This window comes from Strongylocentrotus purpuratus, unplaced genomic scaffold, assembly GCF_000002235.5.
Source record: "Strongylocentrotus purpuratus isolate Spur 01 unplaced genomic scaffold, Spur_5.0 spur5_scaffold_4, whole genome shotgun sequence".
NCBI lineage: Eukaryota > Metazoa > Echinodermata > Echinoidea > Camarodonta > Strongylocentrotidae > Strongylocentrotus > Strongylocentrotus purpuratus.
The window spans coordinates 21,887,533-21,910,961 of NW_022145610.1; the positions used below are offsets into that span (position 1 = coordinate 21,887,533).

The 23,429-nt window shown below is 38.5% G+C and overlaps 1 protein-coding gene across 1 annotated transcript in view; it reads left to right on the forward strand.

The window, feature by feature from the left end:
• Positions 1-23,429, forward strand: part of LOC100892832 (complement C3) — a 121,737-nt gene that overhangs the window by 45,017 nt on the left and 53,291 nt on the right. Inside the window, exons 15-18 of the mRNA XM_030997027.1 lie at positions 1,610-1,684; positions 7,601-7,655; positions 8,142-8,192; positions 18,091-18,247. Coding sequence (XP_030852887.1) covers positions 1,610-1,684; positions 7,601-7,655; positions 8,142-8,192; positions 18,091-18,247 — 338 coding nt within the window. The remainder of the gene's footprint in view (positions 1-1,609; positions 1,685-7,600; positions 7,656-8,141; positions 8,193-18,090; positions 18,248-23,429) is intronic.

A 23,429-nucleotide genomic window follows, 5' to 3' on the forward strand; every position in this document is an offset into this window, starting at 1 on the left:
GCGCGCTGAGCGCATACAGGGCGCCTAAAGTGCGCATACAGACCGTACCCAGAGCGCACATGATAGCAACTTCCACGAATGCACAGCGTGTTGCTAGCGAGCTGGACGAATGGTCCACGCATGCACCGTGTTCTACGACGCACGGCCAGCGCATTGGAAATCGGAAAGGCCGTGTGCCTAACATTTGTCATGATTTTGGAAAAGCTAGCGAGCTGACACAAAATGCACAGCGTGTAGCTAGCGCGCTGTGCGTATACAGGGCGTGTGCTCCGCGTATGTCTGGCGCTGGTCTAGCGCGCTTAACGCACGTCTGGCGTGCCTTTGGCGTGTACATTCATGCGTCGAGCTCCGCGCACACTTTTGAGCATGCTAAAAAAATCCCGACGCACACAGCGAATGACGACGAATGCATAGCGTGGGTCCAGCGCGCTCGACGAACGAGTAACGAGTGATGACGCACGCCTAGCGAACGACAACGCACTGGCCAAAATCGCAAATTTTCCATGCGCCGGCCGTGCGTCCCCCATGCGTCCCCTCTGTGTGACCGGGCCTTTAGGAAACTTTTTTTTCTAAAGTGTTATTGCTAATATTTCTGGTAGGGGGTAACTTGTAATTAAATGATAAGTGCTCATAGACTTTTTTTTCCAAAATCCTTTTTCTGAATCTAAGGAATCTTGTAACGAAGGCCTGCAACTAAAATCCCTTGGTTTTTTTGAGCCTTTGCTCTAATTTTTAACATTGTTGTGCTTTCATATAATTTCCATGAATGACAAGAACAACTACCTCTTCAATAGTCATGCGTGGTTGAATTTAAACTTTCAATTATTCCTGGTCTCAGTGGCAGACATTGCCCTGCCTGTTTTATTACAGATGTAGTAATTGTGAATCACCCTTTGTGGATTATAATTGATGACGCATACGAGTGAGCAATGTGTGTTCTCGAAAATGAAGTCGCGCCATACACACCAATGGACCGCCACATTTTCAGGATTTATTTCCACAAAGGATACATGTTTGTCTGTTTGGAGCCAGAGGGGCATTAACTCCTATATTTCAAAACAGAGCTAAAAAAATGCCTTTCTAACTCTGAACAAACGATTTGCTCATTTTAAATGCATACATGTACATGTAAATCAAGAATGGCAAACAATTAACACGCGTCATAAGCGCCATATGAGCGTCAAACTTGACGGGACGGACCTGGGCCCCGTTTCACAAAACTTGTCACCAGTGACAAATGACAGCCTTTGTTATAAGCTAATGGAATCCTTGCCTCTGATTGGTTATCAGCAGATTTGTCACAAATTTGTGTAATTTGTCATTGAAAAAATGCTTTGTGAAACGGGTCCCTGGTGCGCTTTATAAGAAGCCACCATTATTATTTATTATTACATGTATTACAAAACTTGTAGAGATCTGTTGAATGTATGCCAGTGCTACTATATACAGTGTGGAATGCTTAAAATACAGGTGCCATGTATACACAATATTTTCACCCTTACTTGCCAAATGCTCGTACAGTTTGTAAGAAAAAATAAAATCAAGTTTAGATGTCAAAAATCATGTATTTTATCTAAAAGTAAGCTTTAAAAGGAAATTATTTTTACAGATGTATGATTGGATGAGGAGCTATGACACAGGATGCGGACCAGGAGGGGGACAAAACACTGCTCAAATTTTCAAGGTAATATACATTGTGCGAAAGAAAGCAGTAATGAAGGAGGCAACATATGCATGCGTGTTCAGATTGTCCATATGCTTTTTCCTCTTTTCTAAAGGAAGGAAACTCTAATAAAATTTGATTTAAGGTACAGTTAATAGGTGCCATAAAACTCAGGTCTTAAGTCTTTAACCCTATAAAGACTTTAAAGACTTTAAAAACTGTGTGTGTGTGGGGGGGGGGCTAAAAGCCCCCCCCCCCCCTCCCCTCCTAAGAACTCTGCAACCGAAACTCCGATCGACTTCAAATTTGGGATGGTGATAGATGTCCATCAGATCTAAAATAGTGCATAGTTAAAATATTTTTTTCAAATTAGAATCTGCTAATTAGACTTAATAATTATGCATTTTTTTTTTGTATTTAGTGTATTTTTCTTAATATATGTTGATTCTTATGAAACAAAACTGTGTTCATGGTGCAAAATACATGCTAAGCTTATATTTACACAATCTCTGATTAAAAAAGGGTAATTGATATGGTAATTATCCAACTTAATAATTATGATGTCATATTTATCATGAACATGTGTTTTGGTGATGATTTCATGTGAAGTCATGAAAGACATTCTCCCTCTTTATGTTGGAGTGCTGGTTTATTTGTCTTTTGTATAGTTTTTCATATGATCTAAATGATGCATACATGTACATTGTTTTAATTACTTATTCTACAACTTGTAATTAGTACTAACTAATTATGCAAATATGAAAGTTTCACAAATTTTCACTTTTTACACAAATATTAAAGATAGCAACAGGATAATCATGATTTTGATTTAGTTTTACCATTTCCTATGTTTTTTCTATGTTTTTATATTTTTCTTTGTTTTAGTTTTTAGTCTTTTTTATTCTTTGTATTATTCTTTATATATTGTATCGTTTTATGCGAATGAGAATGCAATAAGCTTTATTCACCATGCCAAATGGGAATACTAAAAGCACATTTGAAAAGGTAGGTATAAAACTGCAACATACAGTGTAAAAGGTGCATCTAAAAACTCTGTCTGTTATATATAGAAGAGTTTTTTTTTTAAATTCCATAACACACGATCACAAAATGTTACATAACCCCCGGACCGTTGACCCAGTGTGCGCAAATTTGGTATCAAAATATGCGCAAGACTCTAAACAAAAACAGTCACGAAGTGGCACCGTAAAATATTTAAGCATTACAAAGTCATTGCAAAAATAGAAGAGGGGGTGGGGGGTAATCATCCTCCAGTCTTATTTGGGTTAAAATATAACCCTGATATTTAGTTGGTTTTAAAAAGATGAAGAAAAATGAGAAAAAAGGGATTGGTGTAGGACTAGGATTGAGCAAATTCCATTTAAAAATAAGCTATTCATGAAGCGTTAGTATAATGTTAGTCAGTTTTAAGCAGATTTTGTTAGGTATGTTTACCTCCAGATTTCGATATATATATATATATATATACTAAACACCTGAACGACTAATGGCGACTATAACCACAAATGTTTGTGCCATTTCAATTTCGCAGATCTGGACCCCTCCCGTAATTCGCAAAAGTTCCATGCACATGAAAATTGATGGTTTAATAAACAATGATGAGATTAGGCCTACAGAGTGTACATGTGCATGTGTGTATGTTCATAACAATTAATGTTCACTGGGACATGAAGTGGAAAATATCAAGCAAAATTCTGAAAAATTAAATATATAAGGATGAGGATTTTTTATTCATTATTATTGTGATTGTATGATATTGTATAATGTAAACTGTTAAAACATTCACACCTCAGCTATTGACTGCAATGAAATTAGAGAGGAAGACAAGTCAGATATATAAAAAGCATATATAGTCGAGCTATAGGGCAGAAGAAATAGAACGTCGGCCTTATGCCAAAAGGGCCTTAACTGCTTTTGGCCATTCCGAGATAATCGCGTTTAAAGGTTTTGGCCTCTCTAATAATCAAAAGTTTGTGGTCTTTTTTTGTTTTTGAAGCCAATTTCGGTAAATGTGTTAAGTTATTAAGTTTTACATGAAATGTGTTAAATGTGTTATAAAATATTCAGAATTGTACATGCTATGTGCAAAAAAAACACGTTAGGGCCTTTTTGGCATAAGGCTTGAATGTAGCGTATTTATGCCAGAAGGGCCTTATCCTACTCGGCATTATGCCAAAAGGGGCGTAACCGACGCGGCGTTTTGCCAAAAGTACGCGCGCATAGTTAGCGCCCTTCTGGCATAAGGAAATTTTCTTGTCTCGCAACACCTTTGGTTTGCCAGAAAGCCCCTCCTACGGCTACTAGATCACGAAAACTGATAAAACTGATGAATTAAAATGTTTGGAAAAGTATTTTTGATATCTGAATATTTTTATTAATATAATGCAGCTTTCGGTAAAGTTATTTTTTAGAGATCGTACATTTAGGACACCTTTTTCGTTGTTTATTTTCATCACAGTCCCATACGTTGACATCTGCGTATTCCAACGAGTCGGTCGCATTTCATGCATCCACACCTAATTTAAATTTCACTCAGATTTCATGACCTAAATTCACGACATATACTTTCACTGATTATTTTAAGTACATTCTGTCTATTGTAGACTAATCATGTTTTTAATGGTGTTTCTACCGATATTCATTGAATTAAATGGAAATTACGAAATAATCTGTCATTGATAAAAGATTTGCCGTGTAGGTTAAGGCCCTTTTGGCGTAAGGAAAAAGATGAGATACGCGTTAAGGCCCTTTTGAAATTCATAATTATCTTCATAAATAAATCGAATTTCATCAAGTGAAGCACATCATTTTAAAGAGAATGGTGAAATCTACAAGGTGATGTTAATAACTCAATAACCCCCCAAATCGGGTTAAGGCCCTTTTGGCATAAGGCCGACGAGAACCAAGTGGATGACTATAACCCATAGCAGTTTAGAGTTTTCTTAATTTCTAAATTATTAACCTTTTCCTCCTCAAATTGGCAACAATTAATCTTATTTTTCCACTCCTTCCTCGTTTGATTTTTTTTAAAATATTTAGTAAAAAAACCAATGTGAAAGAAACAAAATTAACCCCCCCCCCCCCTCGAAAAAAAAAATCAATTTGTTACAAATAAATTCGCTGATATTTAAGAATGACACATCGCACTGCAGTTTAAATAGACTCACAATTATCTGTGATTTTTGCTCTTTCTTTTCATATATAATTTGTAATTATTAGCATGCAAAAACATCACTCAAAGAAGACACTGTGCTGTGGGATAAAAGGGCACTAAAAGTAGATCACTAGAGATACATGTACAATTACTGAGAGAGAATAATAGGAAGATAGATACAGGCGCGGATCCAGGGGGGCCGAGCGGGCCTTGGCCCCCCCCCCCCCCCCCACCCCGCAAAAAAAAAAAAGAGAGAAGAAAGGAAAAGAAGGGAAAGGGAAAGAGGAGAGAAAGGGAAAGAAAGAAGAGGAAGAAGAAAAGAAAAGGGGAAGAAGGAGATCGAGGGCCGAAAGGGCCTTGCCTCCCAGGCTGTGTCCCCCCCCCCCCAATCAAAAAAACAAGAGAGAAAAAAGGAAAGGGAAAGAAAAAAATAAAAAGAGGAGATACTGGCGTACTGTTAGGGGGGGGGGGGGGAGGGGGCTTGGGGAAAATCAAATTCAAACGTGTTTTTTTTCTAATTCCATAACGGTGGATTACAAATAATGCTGAAATTACATAATTTCCTCACTTTATACTTTTTATGCGTTTGTTGGAAAATGACAAATTCCTGAATTTACAGCCACGCAAGAGATATGATTCTTGAGATTCCTACATGTCAGGGCCCGAGGAACGGCGGGGATCGGGAGCCTCCACCCCCACTTAAAAAAAAAGTATATTAAAGAGAAATAAAAAAGAAAGAGAGCAAGAAAGAAAGAATAGTGTTGCCAGTGTCAACAAATAATGAGGCATCAAAATATGCTCAGGTGACCGTGATTAAATGCCTAAAACGCCTAAGCTTTCGGGGGCTCTGCCCCATGGATTCCACCTAGGGCCCTAAGGCGGGCCCTTAGATTCTCATCTGACGGTAATTGAATGCCTAAAACCCTGATTTTGGGGTCTCCGCCCCCTGGACCCAACGCCAAATAGTGTCCTGCCAGTGTTACAAAATAATAAGGTATAACAAAAACTGTTCATCTGACCGTAATTAAACGCCTAAAACCCCTAAGCTTCCGGGGGCTCAACACCCTCGACCAGGGGTCCTAAGGCGGGCCCCTGAATTCTTATCTGACCGCAATTGATTGCCTTAAACCCCTGAGCTTCCGGGGTCGGACAAGGTATCAAAATGTGTTTATCTGACCGCAGGCGCGTAGCCAGGGGGGGGGCGGTGGGGGCTGTCCCGCAAAAAACAACGGCAAAAAAAAAAAAAAAGAGAGGAGAGAACATGAAGAGGACGTAGGAAGATAAAGGAGCAGACAAAGAACATCTTTAAAATTCAGAAAAGGATTATGAGTAGAGAACGGTACAACGCAGCGTCTTCTTTCTATAATAATTTAATGAAACGTCAAAGCTTCCGCACTTTGTGCAGGAGGGGGAAGAGGGGACTGAATTCAGAGAAGGATTAAGAATCGAGAACTGTACAACGAATCGTCTTGTTTCTCTAATGATTAAGTGAAACGTAAAAGCTTCCGCGCTTCGCGCGGGGGGGGGGGGGAAAACTAAATCCAGACAAGGAGTCGAGAACTGTACAACGAATCGTATTCTTTTTTAATGATGTAATGAATCGTAAAAGCTTCCGCGCTTCGTGCGGGAGGGTAGAAACTGAATTCAGACGAGGATTTAGAGTCGAGACCGGAAATACGAATCGTCTTCTTTCTCTAATGATTTAATGAAACGTAAAAAGGTTTCGCGCTTCGAGCGGGAGGGGGGGGGGGGACTGAATTAGGACAAGGATTAAGAGTCGAGAACGGTACAACTAAATCCAGACGAGGAGTCGAGAACTGTACAACGAATCGTCTTCTTTCTCTAATGATGTAATGAATCGTAAAAGCTTCCGCGCTTCGTGCGGGAGGGTAGAAACTGAATTCACACGAGGATTAGTTTCGAGAACGGTACAACGAATCGTCTTCTTTCTCTTATGATTTAATGAATCGTAAAAGCTTCCGCGCTTCACGCGGGAGTGGAAGAACTTAATTCAGACGAGGATTAAGAGTCGAGAACTGAACAACGAATCGTCTTGTTTCTCTAATGATTTAATGAAACGTAAAAGCTTCCGCGCTTCGCGCGGGAGGGGGGGGGGAACTAAATTCAGACGAGGATCATTTTCGAGAACTGTACAACGAATCGTCTTCTTTCTCTAATAATTTAATTAATCGTAAAAGCTTCCGCGCGGGAGGGGAAGAACTGAATTCAGACGATGATTAAGAGGCGAGAACTGTACAACGAATCGTCTTCTTTTTCCAATAATTTAATGAATCGTAGAAGCTACCGCGCTTTGCGCGGGAGGGTAAAATTCGAATTGAGATGAGGATTTTTTTTCGCGAACGGTTCAACGAATCGTCTCGTTTCTCTAATAATTTAATGAAACGTCAAAGCTTCCGCGTTTTGCGGAGGAGGGAGGGGGAAACTCGCCCCCCCCCCCCCACCCTGCACCCACCCTCCCCCCTGCATTACGTCACTGCTGGTCACCTTTACGTACGAATATTTGGCTCGCAAAATTTCAAATTTGGCCCCCCCCCCCTAAGAAATCCTGGATCCGCGCCTGGATAGATAGATAGTCATAGAGAGAGAGAGAGGGAAAGAGAGGGAGGGAGAGGAGGGGGATGTAAACACTAATTGACATTTATTTACCTGAATGTTTATCTTTGTCAAATGTCAAATAGAAAAATGAAAAATAAAGATACTGTGATTTGTTTTTAATTCATTATTTTTGTAATCACTATAAGGATTCTGGAATGACTGTACTTACCAACGCAGGTCTGGATGTTGCTATTCGTGAAGGTAAGAGGACAAGTGAGGTTCTGTTTGATAATTGTGCTGATAGCTTTTTTAATTGCATGACTGTATATCTGTTTGTCTGTTTTGATTTTTAACACTTTGGTTGCCTTCTTTGCCTCTCTGAATGCTTTTTATACAGCAGGCCCCTGTTAAACCAAAAACAGAATGTACATACAGTAATTTATGTTTGTTTATAGGAACAATAAGAAAGCAAACTAAACAAAGAGTAATAGACTTCATGAATATACAAGAAATCACAATATTTTCTTATAGTAGGCCTGCATAATATCAAAATATTCAATATCACGATATCTAAATTTAAAGAATGTTAGATATTCAGTTTGCCATTATATGATTTATTGCCTTCAAATGTATAAATTGTTGATACAGACATGTTATTTATTATTATTGTTTATATATATATATATATATATTTTGTTTATATTGAAATTTTAATTCCGGTTTTATATTTTGTATCAATGATCACAGAGATTGAATGCGTGGATGAACCTACAAGAAAGAAGAGGTCCATTGACAGGGGTAAGGGATATATTCTTTTCAAGATAAAATTAAGTTCAGTCAAGTGAATGCATTATAAAAGAAACAGTGTGGAAGCCATTAGGAAAGATTTATTATATAATACATGTTCATGTAAATAAGAACCAGCATATACTGTGCGGTTTTAGAATCATTGAATGGATAAGAATGGACTTGATATGCTAGAAGTCATATGCATTGCACACAGAAATGTGTCTATGGAACTATACACACATGTGGCATGAAAGTTCAGTCAAGCTCATACAGTTCTTAAACTGTTCCAAATGGGAAGAAGAAGAAACTCTCCTTGAAGGAGAAGAAAAAATAACAAGGAATAACTTGAGAAAGATCTTTGTAAGAAAAGAAGAAGGAAAAACAAAAGACTAGAAAATATGAAAGCAGAACATTAAAGAGGAAAATGAATAGTAATTTGTAAGGGAAACAAATCAAAACCATGACCTGATGATTATGCCGGCACTACACATAGTTGGATTCTTCGCGAAAATGTCCTAAAGGATCAGATACTTTAAACAGTCAAGAGGACTGCTGTAAACTATTTTCTGGGGGTTATAAGGGGGGAGAGTATTTTTTTCCTCCGGAAATTGAACAATTATACCGACCGATTTTGTGTTCAGTGGGGGGTGGGGGGGGGGGGAGTGGCGTCGGGTTTTTTCCCCCGGTTTTTTTTTTTACACTTGAAAAAAAGTGAGGGGGGTTTCTTCCGAAACACACACATAAAACAAAGTTGAGGGGGGGGTTGACCCCCAAAACCACCCCCTTGCGTACGCGCCTGGGCCCATATATACGATTTCATCAAGAAATTGGACCATACGCAGGGCTCGACACTAACACGCGCCCAAGACACATGGACGCCCAATACTTCAGTCTGGAACCCCCAAATTTAAAACTTTTAAATGGGTTTTTACATTCATACTCTAAAAATTGAAATCCGGACAGCCTTCCAAAAAAGTTAGTGTGGGGCCCAGCCTTAAGCATTGTGATGGAAGGATTACGTAGGTACCCATGGTGAATAGTTATTTGTATCCATGAGTATCATTAAAGGGTTCAGCACAATGTAATATGGTTAAATTAAGTATTAACAACTACCTTTTCTATAACACACTTATAAATGTCTTTGTAAAGAAAATATAACTTTGTCAGATGTAATACATTTTGGCTCTTCAAATACAATTTTATGTAAGTGAGACCTATTTGGCCATCAAAGCCTAATGTCCACAATGTAATCTTGTAATTTTATACTGAAGTGGAAATCTACTGTACTCCTTAAACCCCCAGAAAATAGTTAAGAGCAGTACTTTTGACTGTTCCTTTTGTCTTCTGTGGGTCTTAATACCATTGTATTGTTCATAGTGGGTTTCACACCAAACATTTTACACCAAACATTAATTTTCAGCTTAAAAAATTCTTCTCAAATGCACGATACAAACAATAGTGGGTCCCTTAAAACATAAGATTTGGGAACTGTGGGCACAGATTTTCACAAATCAGTCGGTGGCATCATTTTAAGCATCGAATTCTACTTAGGAATCCACAATAAAGTAAAGGTGAACATAATTTCCCTGTTGAAGCCGTCTATGTACTGGTTCCTAACTTTTTGGTGGAAAATCCTATCTAGGAATTCAAGTGTTTATACCATTTGTATTTGAAAATTACATTTGTCTTCCTTAAAGGCCCAGTCACACAGAGGGGATGTTACACCCACAAATGTAATAACGCCCACAAATGTAATAACACTTTACCCACAAATGTAATGATTTCACCCACAAATGTAATAATTTTGAATCGCCCACAAATGTAATAATGACTTTACCCACAAATGTAATAAATTTGAAGTGATATTTTGTCGAATTTGTTCAAAACTAAAACCCTGTAATAAAGCATGGGTATAGCGCAGTCTTTACTCCAGACCCGGTTATTTCAAAAAATTAAAAAAATCTTCAAATCTAAGACCCCATAATCCTTTTTCTGTGGAATAACATGAGAATCGAGGGTAGTCGTTCCTCCAGACACGGTTATTCCAAAGTATAAAAAAAAAAAAAAAAAAAAAAAAAAAAAAAAAAAAATTAAACTAAGACCCAATCATCTTCCAAACTAAGACCCGGTAATAAAGCATGGGTTTAGGTTTAGAGCGTAGTTTTTCTTCCAGACCCGGTTATTTCAAAACTTTTTAAAAATCTTCAAAACTAAGACCCCATCATCTTATTCCTGTGGAAGAACATGAGTATTGAGCGTAGTCTTTTCTCCAGACCCAGTTATTCAAAAGTAAAAAACAAACAAAAACAAAACAAAACAAAACAAAACAAAGAAAAAACCTTTTAAACTAAGACCCCTCCATCTTCCAATTTTTTTTTTTTTTTTTTTGGGGGGGGGAGGGAATTAAAAGAGAGGAAAATGGAGGAAAAATGTAGAAGGCAAAAAAAAAAGAAAAAAGGGAAAATGAATGATTGCAAACATTTTAAGGCTGAAGTAGAATTTGGAATTTAAGTTCTAGAAATCAAGAGAATATGCGATATGATAGACTAATGTCTTTCGTCCACAGATCTTCGTACTTATTCCCCCTCCTAACCCCTGAAGTATTCCGACCCCACCCCCCCCCCCCCCCCCTGTTCAGATCATCACATTATCATTTCCCAAACAAGATTTCCCTTTTTCCCGTCCTTCGGGAAAAATAAAGACGTAAGAACGATAATAATCTTGGTGGTCCAAATTCCTAATACTCAGGCTAGCTCAAAGCTCAATACGCTCCAAAGAAAATATGAAAGTTTGCCATGTATTACAAAAACATATAAATCAAATTTGGCTGTGGCTCATCATTCCAACGATTACGAGCCATGAACGAAAGAGAATTGTATAGTAAGGACATATTTATATTTCATTTCATTTCATTTCATTTATTTCATTCTCCATAAAAACATTAAAAACATACAAACGTGGTATACAGATAAAAGATCGATTACAAGAAAAATACAAAGGGAAGGAGCAAACAAAATTTTATGGGAATGTGGGGTTAACAAAAAGGGCAATTAGCCTTATGAACGCCAACCCCTTAAAAAGTATACACTGTATTGTTGAGAAAAGAAAAAAGGAAAAGGAAAGCCGAGAGAATCTAAACACCAATACAAAAGAAGAAAACAAAAAAAGGAAGAAGGGGAGGGGGAACACATTAAAAAGTGCATTAACTGAAACGTTATTTATTTTGAGATTGAATACAATAATAAAAGATGGGATTTATACATTCGTTTAAAAATATTCAGTGAAGTAGAGTTTTTTATATTAAATGGGATAGTTTTCCACAAAACTGGCCCTTTGAAAAAAACTGTATTTTTTAAACATTTGTACGGATTTTAGGAAAATGAAAATTACCAGCATTAGGGCCTACGGGTTTCATAAGAATGTATTTCATAATTGAAAGTAAATTTACATGACATGGACCTTGGCAATAATCCCTTAGAACACATAAACATATAGCAATAATTTTATATCATAAACATTTAGAAGCTTTAATTGTTGAAAAAGTGGCAAAGTGTGGGCATTGATGGGCGTTTTGGGCGTTTTGATGTTGAATTATGCGACCTTCATATCATTATCATTATTGATATTATCATTATTTTGTTTCGATCTGCATCATTTAAGTAACCGAGGTACATTAACAAAATTCAAAATACACATATCATAATATAGTCAATTGAATAATAATTATATACCTTTATTCGATTCAATTCAGTATACCTTAGTTGAAAAAATCATTTCAACTTAATTGACAAATGCAGGAGACCACCATCTTAAGTTAACCGCTGATTTATTCAAGCAACGAGAGATATTAAATGGCGGTGATTGCAAGTCAGAATCTTATTGAATTCAGGCAAGACTACAGTTTGCATAGATCTGGGAGTTCTGATAGTATAGTAGGCCAAACCAAGAACTTCTTGGCCAAACCAAGGAGGGTATGGCTCTTTGGCCAAACACATACATGGACTTCCACCCAATGTTTTCAGTGTTTTCCATCTAGACCATGGGCCGAGTAGTGAATATCTCCCTATTTCTTCGTTTTCGTGACCCACCTCTGGTAACTACCCAATTTTTTGTCTGAGAGGAGATAAAAGCTCATAGAATAAGAATTCATAACTCGGCAAAGCCGAAAGTTGCACACTAATTAGTATTCATAATAAATAGAAATTAAGCATATCAACAGCGTCCTGTACGTCAATAAAATGAAAGACATGTAGAAACGCATGGGGACAAGGTAAATGACAACTGCAAATTTGTGATAAATATATGTTTGGTATAAAAGCAAAACTAATGATAATAATATTAATAATAATGATGATAAACAACATCAATATCAATAATAATATTTATATTAATAATAATCATTATCATTATTATCATCATTATCATCATTATCATTATCATCATCATCATTATCATCATCATCATCATCATTATTATCATCATCATCATTATCATCATCATTATCATCATCATTATCATCATCATCATCATCATTATCATCATCGTCATCATCATCATCATTATCATCTTTATCATCATCATTATACATCATAATCATCATCATATTCATCATCAAGCTTCACTTTACATCTCGTATCATCTTTTTTTTCACATTACACCTACTCATGAAGCTTTCACCGACAGTTCACTCGGTCTTTGAACTGCATAGTCATGATGCAATCATATCGCCTGGTAATGCATTCATAATTAAATGAAACAATTCAATAAATTCAAATCATATTCTCATCGTCACATGGAATTTTTGTATTCATTTATTTACAATTTATACAAGCTACAGTACTATAACATAATTATATTTGGGTTGTACATGACGTCTTGTAATCCTTTTGAGATAATCCAACATATTCAATGGATAATTTTGACTTATGAAACTGACTTCAATAGTTACAACCTCTGTTAATCTCATTAACTTTTACATCCTAGAAATATCTTGATCTCCACATTTGTTCAACCACTCCAAAAATATCCAATCGTTCAAGTTGAAAATGTTATACTCTAAATTTTCTTTTCTCTCTACTTAAGCGAGATCCATGGGGGAAATTACTTTTCAGAGTGGAACATTCATGCTTTGAAAAACTCATACCAAGAGCATAGTGATTTAAATATATCACTAAAAATGTACATAACAGCACAGTTAATAAGTGAGGATATGAGCTTAAATTGTACAGTAATCATGGTATCTAATGGCGATACCATCCAGGCAACAGATATGACAGATGAGTCTGTAGAAGAAGAAATATCAGAAAATATGAGACAAAGTTTGTAATATTGTTAACTCATGTACACCTTTTGTTTTTAACTATTTCACCTGCGACATTCTTCTCATCTCAGTATGATTTCTTTTATAGATGTTTGGAGTATCCAGATGTTTTTCTTAATTACAATCAAACAACCCCTGCAGTAACAAACGTAGTAAGTTACAGTTGATAACAATATTGCTTGATTGCTTTGCTCACTATAACCTCTATGACATCATTAAGTTTTGTTTTTCGGAAAAATCTTAACCCTGCAACATTCGATAGGCAGACAATTTGGTAGCGCTCACTTGCTCCTCAGGACTGGCCACATTTTAAGAACTTTTTGATTCATTGATTTTAGTCAGAGTGTTCATATGATCCTGCAAAGGTGGATAAGGATACTGATAGTCGTGTGTACGACCTTCAGCCAAAATGTACCCACTTTAGGAATCACAAAACATGGTGAGACAAAGCAAAAAAAACACAACATCTTTCCATTTCAGGCGAAAAACTTTGAGCATCGCTTGCAAGAGGTAAATATAGTAATATTCAAATTGGGGGTTGACGTGACAGTATCCATAATAAAGCATTTATAATGAATTAAATGTAGAAATATTCCCCTTTCCACAGAATGGATTTTATGCCACTGAATAAGAAAGTATTTTTACACATCCTTGAAGCAGGAAAAATTGGCCTATCAAACACTAAACCAAAGCATACCTAATTATATAGGGTCACATAAAAATTACTTAATTACTTCATACATTTCAAATAATTAACCATCTGTTCAAAGAAAATACAGATAAATCTGGTGATACTGCTTTACTAGTTTTTCTTAAACTGGGAGATATGGATATAAAAATTCATTAGCAAAAGAAATTATTTTTGAGGAAGATTTCCAGAAATTAGAATATGTGAAACAGTCGAATTAAATTCTTCAATAGGATACATGTACAGTGTATATGTTGTAGAATGTAGATCATCAAATAAACTTGAAATGGTAAATGGCAATACATAATTTTATGTGGTTATGACTGGCGACTTTTGATGTCACAGCTGATTCCCAAACTATTAACCAAAATAATAATTCAGAGATTTTGTAAGAAAAGATGGAATAATTACATACACAGTAAATACCTCCTGCCTTTGTGTAAGATGAAATAGTGAATAATTATACATGTAAATGTATATATATCCATCGCTTTGTGGTACAGGTATAATAAGTAAGTTTGACACCACAATTATATTTTGATTTCATGGAAGAAATGTTGTTCCTTGAACAAGACATCCATATCAGTTGCAAACGTACATAAATATAAAATACAGTGTACCAACCTTTTACTATTTGGACACAATGCTTCAACGATTTGCAATATGAATATGATATTCTGATATACTTCTTCTGGTTTGTTATCTCAAATTCATTTGATTGCTGTCTAAAGAAAAATTAAAATCAAATGAGACACAAATATGCACATGAGTTGAATTGCGCTAACAAGATGAATTCTACACGTCTTGATCTTCAGTGTCTGTGTCTTCATGTAAGCATCTTCCATCAACTGGATTTTCACAATCAGTACACTTGCACAGATCGGTGCATGGCACATTATGCTGCCGGCAAGAGCATCTTCCCTTGTTTTTCCCACTTGGGACCTTGCAGTTTGTCTTCTTGCAAGTGCAGTGGGTTAGTTCTAGCAAACTGCTAGGGGCAGGGGGCATGGGTGTCGATACTTACGTAATACCTATTCATCAGGGGGGGGATGAATGAATAGATCATCCCCCCTGATGAATAGGTATCAGTTACGGATCGACACCCATGGCAGGGGGGTTGTTGTCCCCAAATAATATCTATTTCTCCATCTTCCACTTTCCAACCATGACCATGTGGACTTGGAATGTCAGGGGTCTGCTCTAGACATAATGTGTGTACTGTGGCCTGATAATTTTGCAGAAATTGCGATAGCATTCAGCATGGTAACCCGGAATGGCACGTTGTCTCCTATGTTTGAAAAAATGAAATAATGATAAAAGATAGATATCATAACAATTAAGCTTTTCTGACAGTTTGAAGATAATGCTGCAATTGCCAGGGATACTTGATGTGCATTTCTTTTGATAAGGAGGAAATAGCTTGCTATGCTTGACAAGCAGTGAAGTTTAAACTTGTTAAGTGGAAAATGGTGACATTCCCAGGTAAGATTATGGGTGTTTTTTTCACCATGCCATTGTTGAGGATGGCTGAGTGCATGTCTAGATTTAATAAATTTCAATTCCTATTTCCAGTTGGTCATGCTAGTCAATGCCAAACAATTACACCCCCTATGCAATGATCTTGAGTAACTCCATTCTCCAGTGAACCTTGATGAATTTACAAAAAACAATTTAAGATTAAGACTCTAAAATTGACTTAGCTCAGACCAATTTAATCTGTCTCTAGCTTGATAACCTCTCAATTCTGTCCGCCTTAAAAACAAAACAATAACATACAATTGCGATCGGTATAAACCTCTAGATCTATGCCTTAGTTATGATATATGGCCAGGGCAGGGCCTAGGCTCGTACTCAGAGATAGGTTGAACCTTTGTAGACCCCTCCCCAGGGCGTCGATCAATTACATGTATGTGCCCCCCAAACCATGGTGCCCCCCATGGCCCATGGTCTAATCGGAGCAGTGTGTGTAGAGTTTCAGCATGGACCTATAATACTGTAGGCAGGCGCGGATCCAGGATTTCTTAGGGGAGGGGGCCCAACTTTTTTTTTTTTTTGCTCCCGAAAATTTGAAAAACGCGTAAAAAAATCGTAAAAATCACGTGATTTTACATTATTTTTTTCTCAAGGGGGGGGGGGGGGGCCCGGGCCCCCCCCCCCCCCCTTGATCCGCCACTGACTGTAGGTCCAAGGTTTCAGACAGGGCTTACCTAATTCTTATACAAACAAAGCTCGACGATGTTACTAATGCATATTCATTAGGGCAAAAGCGAAGGCACTACGTCAGCATACATTAGCGTAAACCTTTGACCCCCGACACTGGCAGATTCGTGTGGACGTTCGTGTGGACGGAAATTTGGGGATTGCGCGATCAGTGGAGAGACCGCGCTGTGTGGGGGGGGGGGGGGGATAAAAAGAATGAACGGACTGAATCTGGACTACCAGCGCATTGGAAATTTGCAATTTTTGCCAGTGCGTTGTCGTGCGCCCAACTTTTGTCGAAGCTACAGCGAGCTGACACCAAATGCATAGCGTGTTGCTAGCGCGCTGAGCGCATACAGGGCGCATAGTGCTCATACAGAACGTACACATAACGCACATGATAACAACTTCCACGAATACACAGCGTGTTGCTAGCGCGCTGGTCACACATAGACGACGCACGACCCGCGCATTGGAAATCAGAAAAGGCCGTGTGCCTAACTTTTGTCATGATTTTGGAAAAGCTAGCGAGCTGACACAAAATGCAAGCAGCGTGTAGCTAGCGCACTGTGCGTATACAGGGCGTGTGCTCCGTGTATGTCTGGCGCTGGTCTAGCGCGCTCCACGCATGTATGGCGTGCCTTTGGCGTGTACATTCATGCGTCGAGCTCCGCGCACACTTTTGAGCATGCTCAAAAAATTCCGACGCACACATCGAATGACGACGAATGCATAGCGTGGGTCCAGCGTGCTCGACGAATGAGTAACGAATGAGGACGTGCGCCCAACTGTTATCGTAGCTACAGCGAGCTGACACCAAATGCATAGCGTGTTGCTAGCGCGCTGAGCGCATACAGGGCGCATACAGTGCGTATACAGGCCGTACCAGAGCGCACTTGATAACAACTTCCACGAATGCACATCGTGTTGCTGGCGCGTTTTGGTGTCAGCTCGCTGTAGCTTCGACAAAAGTTGGGCGCACGACAACGCACTGGCCAAAATTGCAAATTTCCAATGCGCTGGCCGTGCGTTCCCCATGCGTCCCCTCTGTGTGACCTGGCCTTAACTTTTGTCATGATTTTGGAAAAGCTAGCGAGCTGACACAAAATGGACAGCGTGTATCTAGCGCGCTGTGCGTATACAGGGCGTGTGCTCCGCGTATGTCTGGCGCTGGTCTAGCGCGCTCCACGCATGGCTGGCGTGCCTTTGGCGTGTACATTCATGCATCGAGCTCCGCGCACACTTTTGTGGAGCATGCTAACAAAAACCCGACGCACACAGCGAATAACGACGAATGCATAGCGCTGGTCCATCGTTGGTCCAGCGCGCTCGACGAACGAGTAACGAATGATGACGCACGCCGAGCAATTTCCAATGCGCTGGTCGTGCGTCCCCCATGCGTCCCCTCTGTGTGACCGGGCCTTAAAGCAGAAACTGGAAATCCTGGAAATAAAGTTTACCAGCTACACAGAATTAAAAGTGAAACAAAGCTAAAAATCAATTCCATACACATAACATTTCATGTATATGATATTTTTCACAAGATATTTTGGCCTACAATAGGTTCAAGTGTATTGTAAACAACATACATGTACATTATGTCATGTGTTGTTTGTTAATTTTTGTTTCTTCATATTTCTATTTTCAATCTATACAAGAAGTAAAATTACCTGTTTATTTTTCTATGAATTTGCCTACAGATCAACAGTGTCTGTATGATCCGACTTATCTAGTAAACTGTTTAGCTGATAAACCAAGGTTGCGAAGATCAGGCGGGGGTGTTGGTTATCAGAATGGTGATGTAAGAGTCCGAGAGGACTTCAAAGAGACTTGGTTTTTCGACGTCGTTTCCATGCCGTAAGTTTGACATAATTATTCATCTGCCTCTCCTTCCTAATCCCCCTTTGCTTCTGAACTATAAGTATGATAAACTGGCCCATTGTCATTGTCATGTTTACATGATGCAAGTTTGAATTATTATGAAGTAGAACACGTAGTCCCTTCCCCCAAACATCTAGCCTGTCCACCTTGTGGATGTGTGCAGCTGGTACCCGAGAGGAATGAAATAGGGCCAGTCTTGATGCTTGCCATTATGATGTGTATAAATTGTGCTTTTGCATGTACATTTGCTATGGCAACATTTGTCAAAGATATAGGGTTAGGGTTGCAACTGGGTTTTAGGTTAGGCTTATATATTGGTTTGTATGTAGCCTCTGGCTCAGGGGTGAAGATACGAATTTGGTTTACAGTATATTTTACTGACCATAAAGCACATGTAGAGTGCATTTGTATTGATTTTTTTGATTTTTTGAGTAAACATATTATTTTTTAATTTCTTTATAATTAAAGTAATTTATTGATTGATTCATTTATTACATTGTGTAAACCATGCCACAAAATGAAATGCTACCCTCATTGTTCCGTCCTTTATACGGTCAAAGGTCATACGTCTTTTATGCGCTCTATAACTACCACATTTCTTAACGGATTTCGTTCAAATTTTGTATGGATCGAGGTGTTTCTTAGTAAAAGCTGCACATCTTAAGTGTTTGGTGATGCTGCCACCCGTGTTCCGTCTGTTATAGGGTCAAAGGTCGTACTTAAGGTGATATCCTGTGTCGCTTTGCAGGTCACATTTCTGCACACATTTCTTTCAAATTTTCCATAGAGGTGCGTTATACTCTAATCTACACACATATTATTATGGTGATATGCTGTTCCTAGTCTTGACAATAGTCCGAGCCACTAGTGGCAATCTCTACGTCGTCATTTTGTTTCAGGGATAAGGATGACATAAAAATCGCTGCCAATGCCGGGGGGCGTTTTGTTTTCTTTCTGCGGCACAGATTGGGGTTAGGTGCGTGTTGAGCCTATGGGAAAGTTTAGGGTTAGGGTTAGGGTTAAAATCAAGACCTCTTTGAAAAAAAAGCCTCAATATGTGCCGCAGAAAAAAATGACGCTGCCGAGGGGTACATTCGCATTGCGCGGCAATAGAGATTGCGATATTTCTCGTTTTAACATGCTGACTACTGAATCCTCTTGTATAGCATTGATTCAGGGGACATTTGGTTCCGGCAGAAGGATATCGGTTAAGAGGCTCGTTCAGATGTGGCACGGTAATGCCTAGGTCACATATACACCGGACCCCGTACGATTTTCCCTACCCGGCGGCTTGCCGTGAATTTTAGGGACCGTACGGGACCCTTCCGATTTTCATTTCTACAGCACGTTCGGTCACATATTCTGCGGCGCCCGGGAGGTGCCCGGTGAAAATGCAAGGAGCCCGTAAGGCATCGCGCTCCGTCCGAATAGCAGGTGCACCTAATGGCTCCCGGGGCCCAGACGGGGACCTCAAGGCGCCCGGCTGGGTGCCGTGCGGTGCACTAAACTATTTGTCCTTTGACATCCGCGCCTCCATTGAAGATTACAAGAAGAAAATCGGGAGGGGCCGTCTGTGCACCGACCGAAACCCGCTCGGACCCGTTCGGTACCCCACAGGTCCTTTACGGGCTTTATACGGCCTAACACTCAGATGAAAATGCCGGGAGAATTAGGAGCAGCCAACTCATCACCACAGTGCCCGTAAGGCAAGTGAAACATGTCCCGGCGCCCGTAGGAACTGTACGGGATCCAGCCGGGCACCGGCCGAAAATTTCAAAAATGTCTGTTTTTACTCGCCGTACGGGCCGCGGAGTGAATATGTAAAAGCCCCATAATGCCTAGGTCACATATTAACCGGGCCCGGTAAGATTTTCCCTACCCGGCAGCTTGCCGAGGATATAGAGACCATACGGGAACCTTTAATTTCTACCGGATGTGTGGTCACATAATCTGCCACACCCGGGAGGTGCCCGGTAAAAATTGGTCGAGTGAAATGCAAGGCGTCCGATAAGCAGGGACATCCATGGCTCCCGGAAGGTGCCCTGTCGGCGCCCGACCGGGATCCTCAAGGCGCCCGGCCAGGTGCCGCGCGGTTCACTGAACTATGTGTCCTCTGGCATCCGCACCTCCTGTATTTTAATCTGCGTTGAACATTCTGAGATGCCGCCGTGAGGGACCCGCACGGGCAATATCAATTTCAAATGGCCCCCAGACACTAGACGCCTGTTGTTATGCATATCACAAGGGGCTCTTGAGGGGCCCGTGAGGGAGCATTAGGGTACACGTATGGAGTTCTTGAGCATCGCAAGGCGCCCGTGAAGATTTTTCATGAGAATTGGCCCCCAAAAATCGTGAGGGGCCATCCGGGCACCGTCTGGAGCCCGCGCGGGACCCATTAGGTGCCATTCGGGCCCTTTACGGGCTTTCTACGGCCTAACGGTCAGATAAAAACGCCGGGATAATTGGGAAAAGCCCACTCAGCACCACGGCACCACGGCTTTTAAATCTTTAAATTTGTAACTCTGTAATCAGGAGATTCATGTATTAATTTTTGTTTACCTGACTTTCATTGATGGCGTTAATCATAACAAGATGAGTGCGATATTTAGCATTCAGAATTGATACCAAAAACTTGAATGCTGATTATGATGATGCGATGTAAAGTAACACTGCTTTAAAATTGAAGGTTTTAAACAATTTTTAAACAACATACTTTTTTAATATCATGTATGATGAGAGTTTTCACTGTGATTCAAACTGATTTTGGAAATTAAAGTCCACAAATTATGTTACTGATATTTAACATTCAGAATTGATGCCAAAAACTTAAATGCTGATTATGATGATGCGATGTAAAGTAACATTGTTTTAAAATTGAAATTGTTAAACTACATACTTTTTAATATCATGTATGATGGGAGAACTCTGAGTTTTTACTGTGATTCAAACTGATTTGGGAAATTAAAGTCCACATATTATGTTATTTAATTTAAAATGTCGTGAATTTTATGTTATTTGCATAGTGTGTGAGTGAAGAACTTCAAATCAATGCTAAATTTAGAAATCAGGCAAAATTATGGTTTATTTTCTCTATTAAAAAAAAAAGGTTACTTAACAGCTGTTAAAAAAAGAACAATATTAATCAGCGGTTTAGTTAACCCCTTAGTCAAAAAGTTACAACCCTGGTTGAATCCACCTTTGTGTTAATCAGTATTGAGTAAAAACATGTACTAATAACATGTATTAAATAGCTTAGTACATGTTTTTACTCATTATTGATTGAGCAAAAAAATCTACTCAACTAAGCGCGTTACCCAGAAAACATGATACTCAATATTTGAGCAAAAAATTGCTCAAACAAATTGAGTCAAAATAAATTGAGTCAAAATATGTACTCGTTAATTAAGTAAGATTTGGCTCAACTCATGAGCAGTTTCTTACTCGACGTGAGTTGTGTACGTTTCTACCCAAATGCTGAGTAACAAAGGGAACCGCTCAACAAAGGAATATATATTGAGTAAAGGTTGACTCATTCAAACTGAGTAGATATTTAGTCTTTTATTGAGTACTATTTCTACTCAATAGATGAGCAGAGTTTTTACTCAACACAAGCTGAGTTTAGTTTACTCAAAAGTTGAGCGGTTCCTTTTTAACTACTTAAAAGAGTAATATTTTACTCAACATTGAACAGTTTTCATTGAGAGTGTACTACCTAGCTCTTCATATAAACATGAAGATAAACTTTTGTTTGGTAAAAGACCGGGGGCCAGATTATAGCACATGTGCTTGAATGTCGAGCCTAACTTCTACAAGTAAGTTTAGAACACGAAAAAACATTAAAAGTATTGAATTTACTATAACATTCAATATTTAAAAAAATAAGAATACTAAACAAAGTCCTACAATTTACAAAATGATAAAATAAAATTGATTTTTGTATATATTTGCCGACTAGTATTTACATGGAGTTGTCGTTTATGATTTGTTGAACAAATGACGTGTAAGGAATTCGAAATCTATTTCTAGACCTTGTTAACCTGACATAAGTAATCTATTCCAAAATTCACTTCCCACTAATAGTGACCTTGTGTCGTTTTAAATTTTGGAAGACGTGATTATCCACTTCCTTTTGTGTTGTGGAATAGCTATGCTCTATAATGTCACAGTACTCTAAAGATATGAGGCAAATTTGTATTAACTAAATCAAACATGACCCCTACTTGCCATACAGTTGCATGTAAATAAAACTTTTTAAAATGCGGATTACTGAGTCGTGTATTTATGAACAAGGATTGAGTGGAGTTGGCTATCACGTACCTCCAATTTGTCAATTGTTGACGTCTGTTTGGGTATACATGTTATTGTGGTTTAAGGAATTAACACTTTTGGTTGCTTTCTTTGTTTCTCTGCCTGGTCGGTCACTTGCCAAACATGCATCCATTGTATGCGTGCCAATTTAGAGACTTCAGTGATTATTTTCTATTAAATTACTCTTATTAATGAACGGCACAGTTTACTGCAACAGAAATGGACTCAAATTTATAGTTCTAATAGTTTATGTTTTTTCTGCTTATGTATTAGTAATTCAGAGCATTTTGGATCAAAAGATACGAATAAAACGTCACTAAACTTATCGGCTTTGGGTTAACAAAGCTCTACATGTTTCATGCTCACCATTATGCATCTGTTTTTCATTGTCCTTATATTTTCAGCCCTTTTCCAAGCCTTACCGTGCAGAGATGCCAACTGTCCCATTTTTGCCGTATTTGTTCCCTTTTTTTGCTATGAAAACGGCAGTACGTTTTTGTATGTTTTGTTACGTTTTTTTTTTTTTTTTTTTTTTTTTTTTAATATTTTTTTAAATTTATTAATTTTATTTCCTTCGATTTATGCCCTTTCACCTGGCAATGTCTCCCAGCTCAGTAATCGGTTTGTTGACTCACCAGTCGGAAACTAGAACAACACTCAAATTTGTCTGTTATCTTGGTTTGAAAGTAATCTTTCTAATAGACGGATCTCAATATGTAGTTTATAATAATAATTCCTTCCCTTTTTTTCTATTACACACGGCGTACCACAAGGTTCTATCCTAGGTACTCTACTGTATATAATTTACATTAATGATCTTTAATACACATTCTTTTAAAAACGACATTGT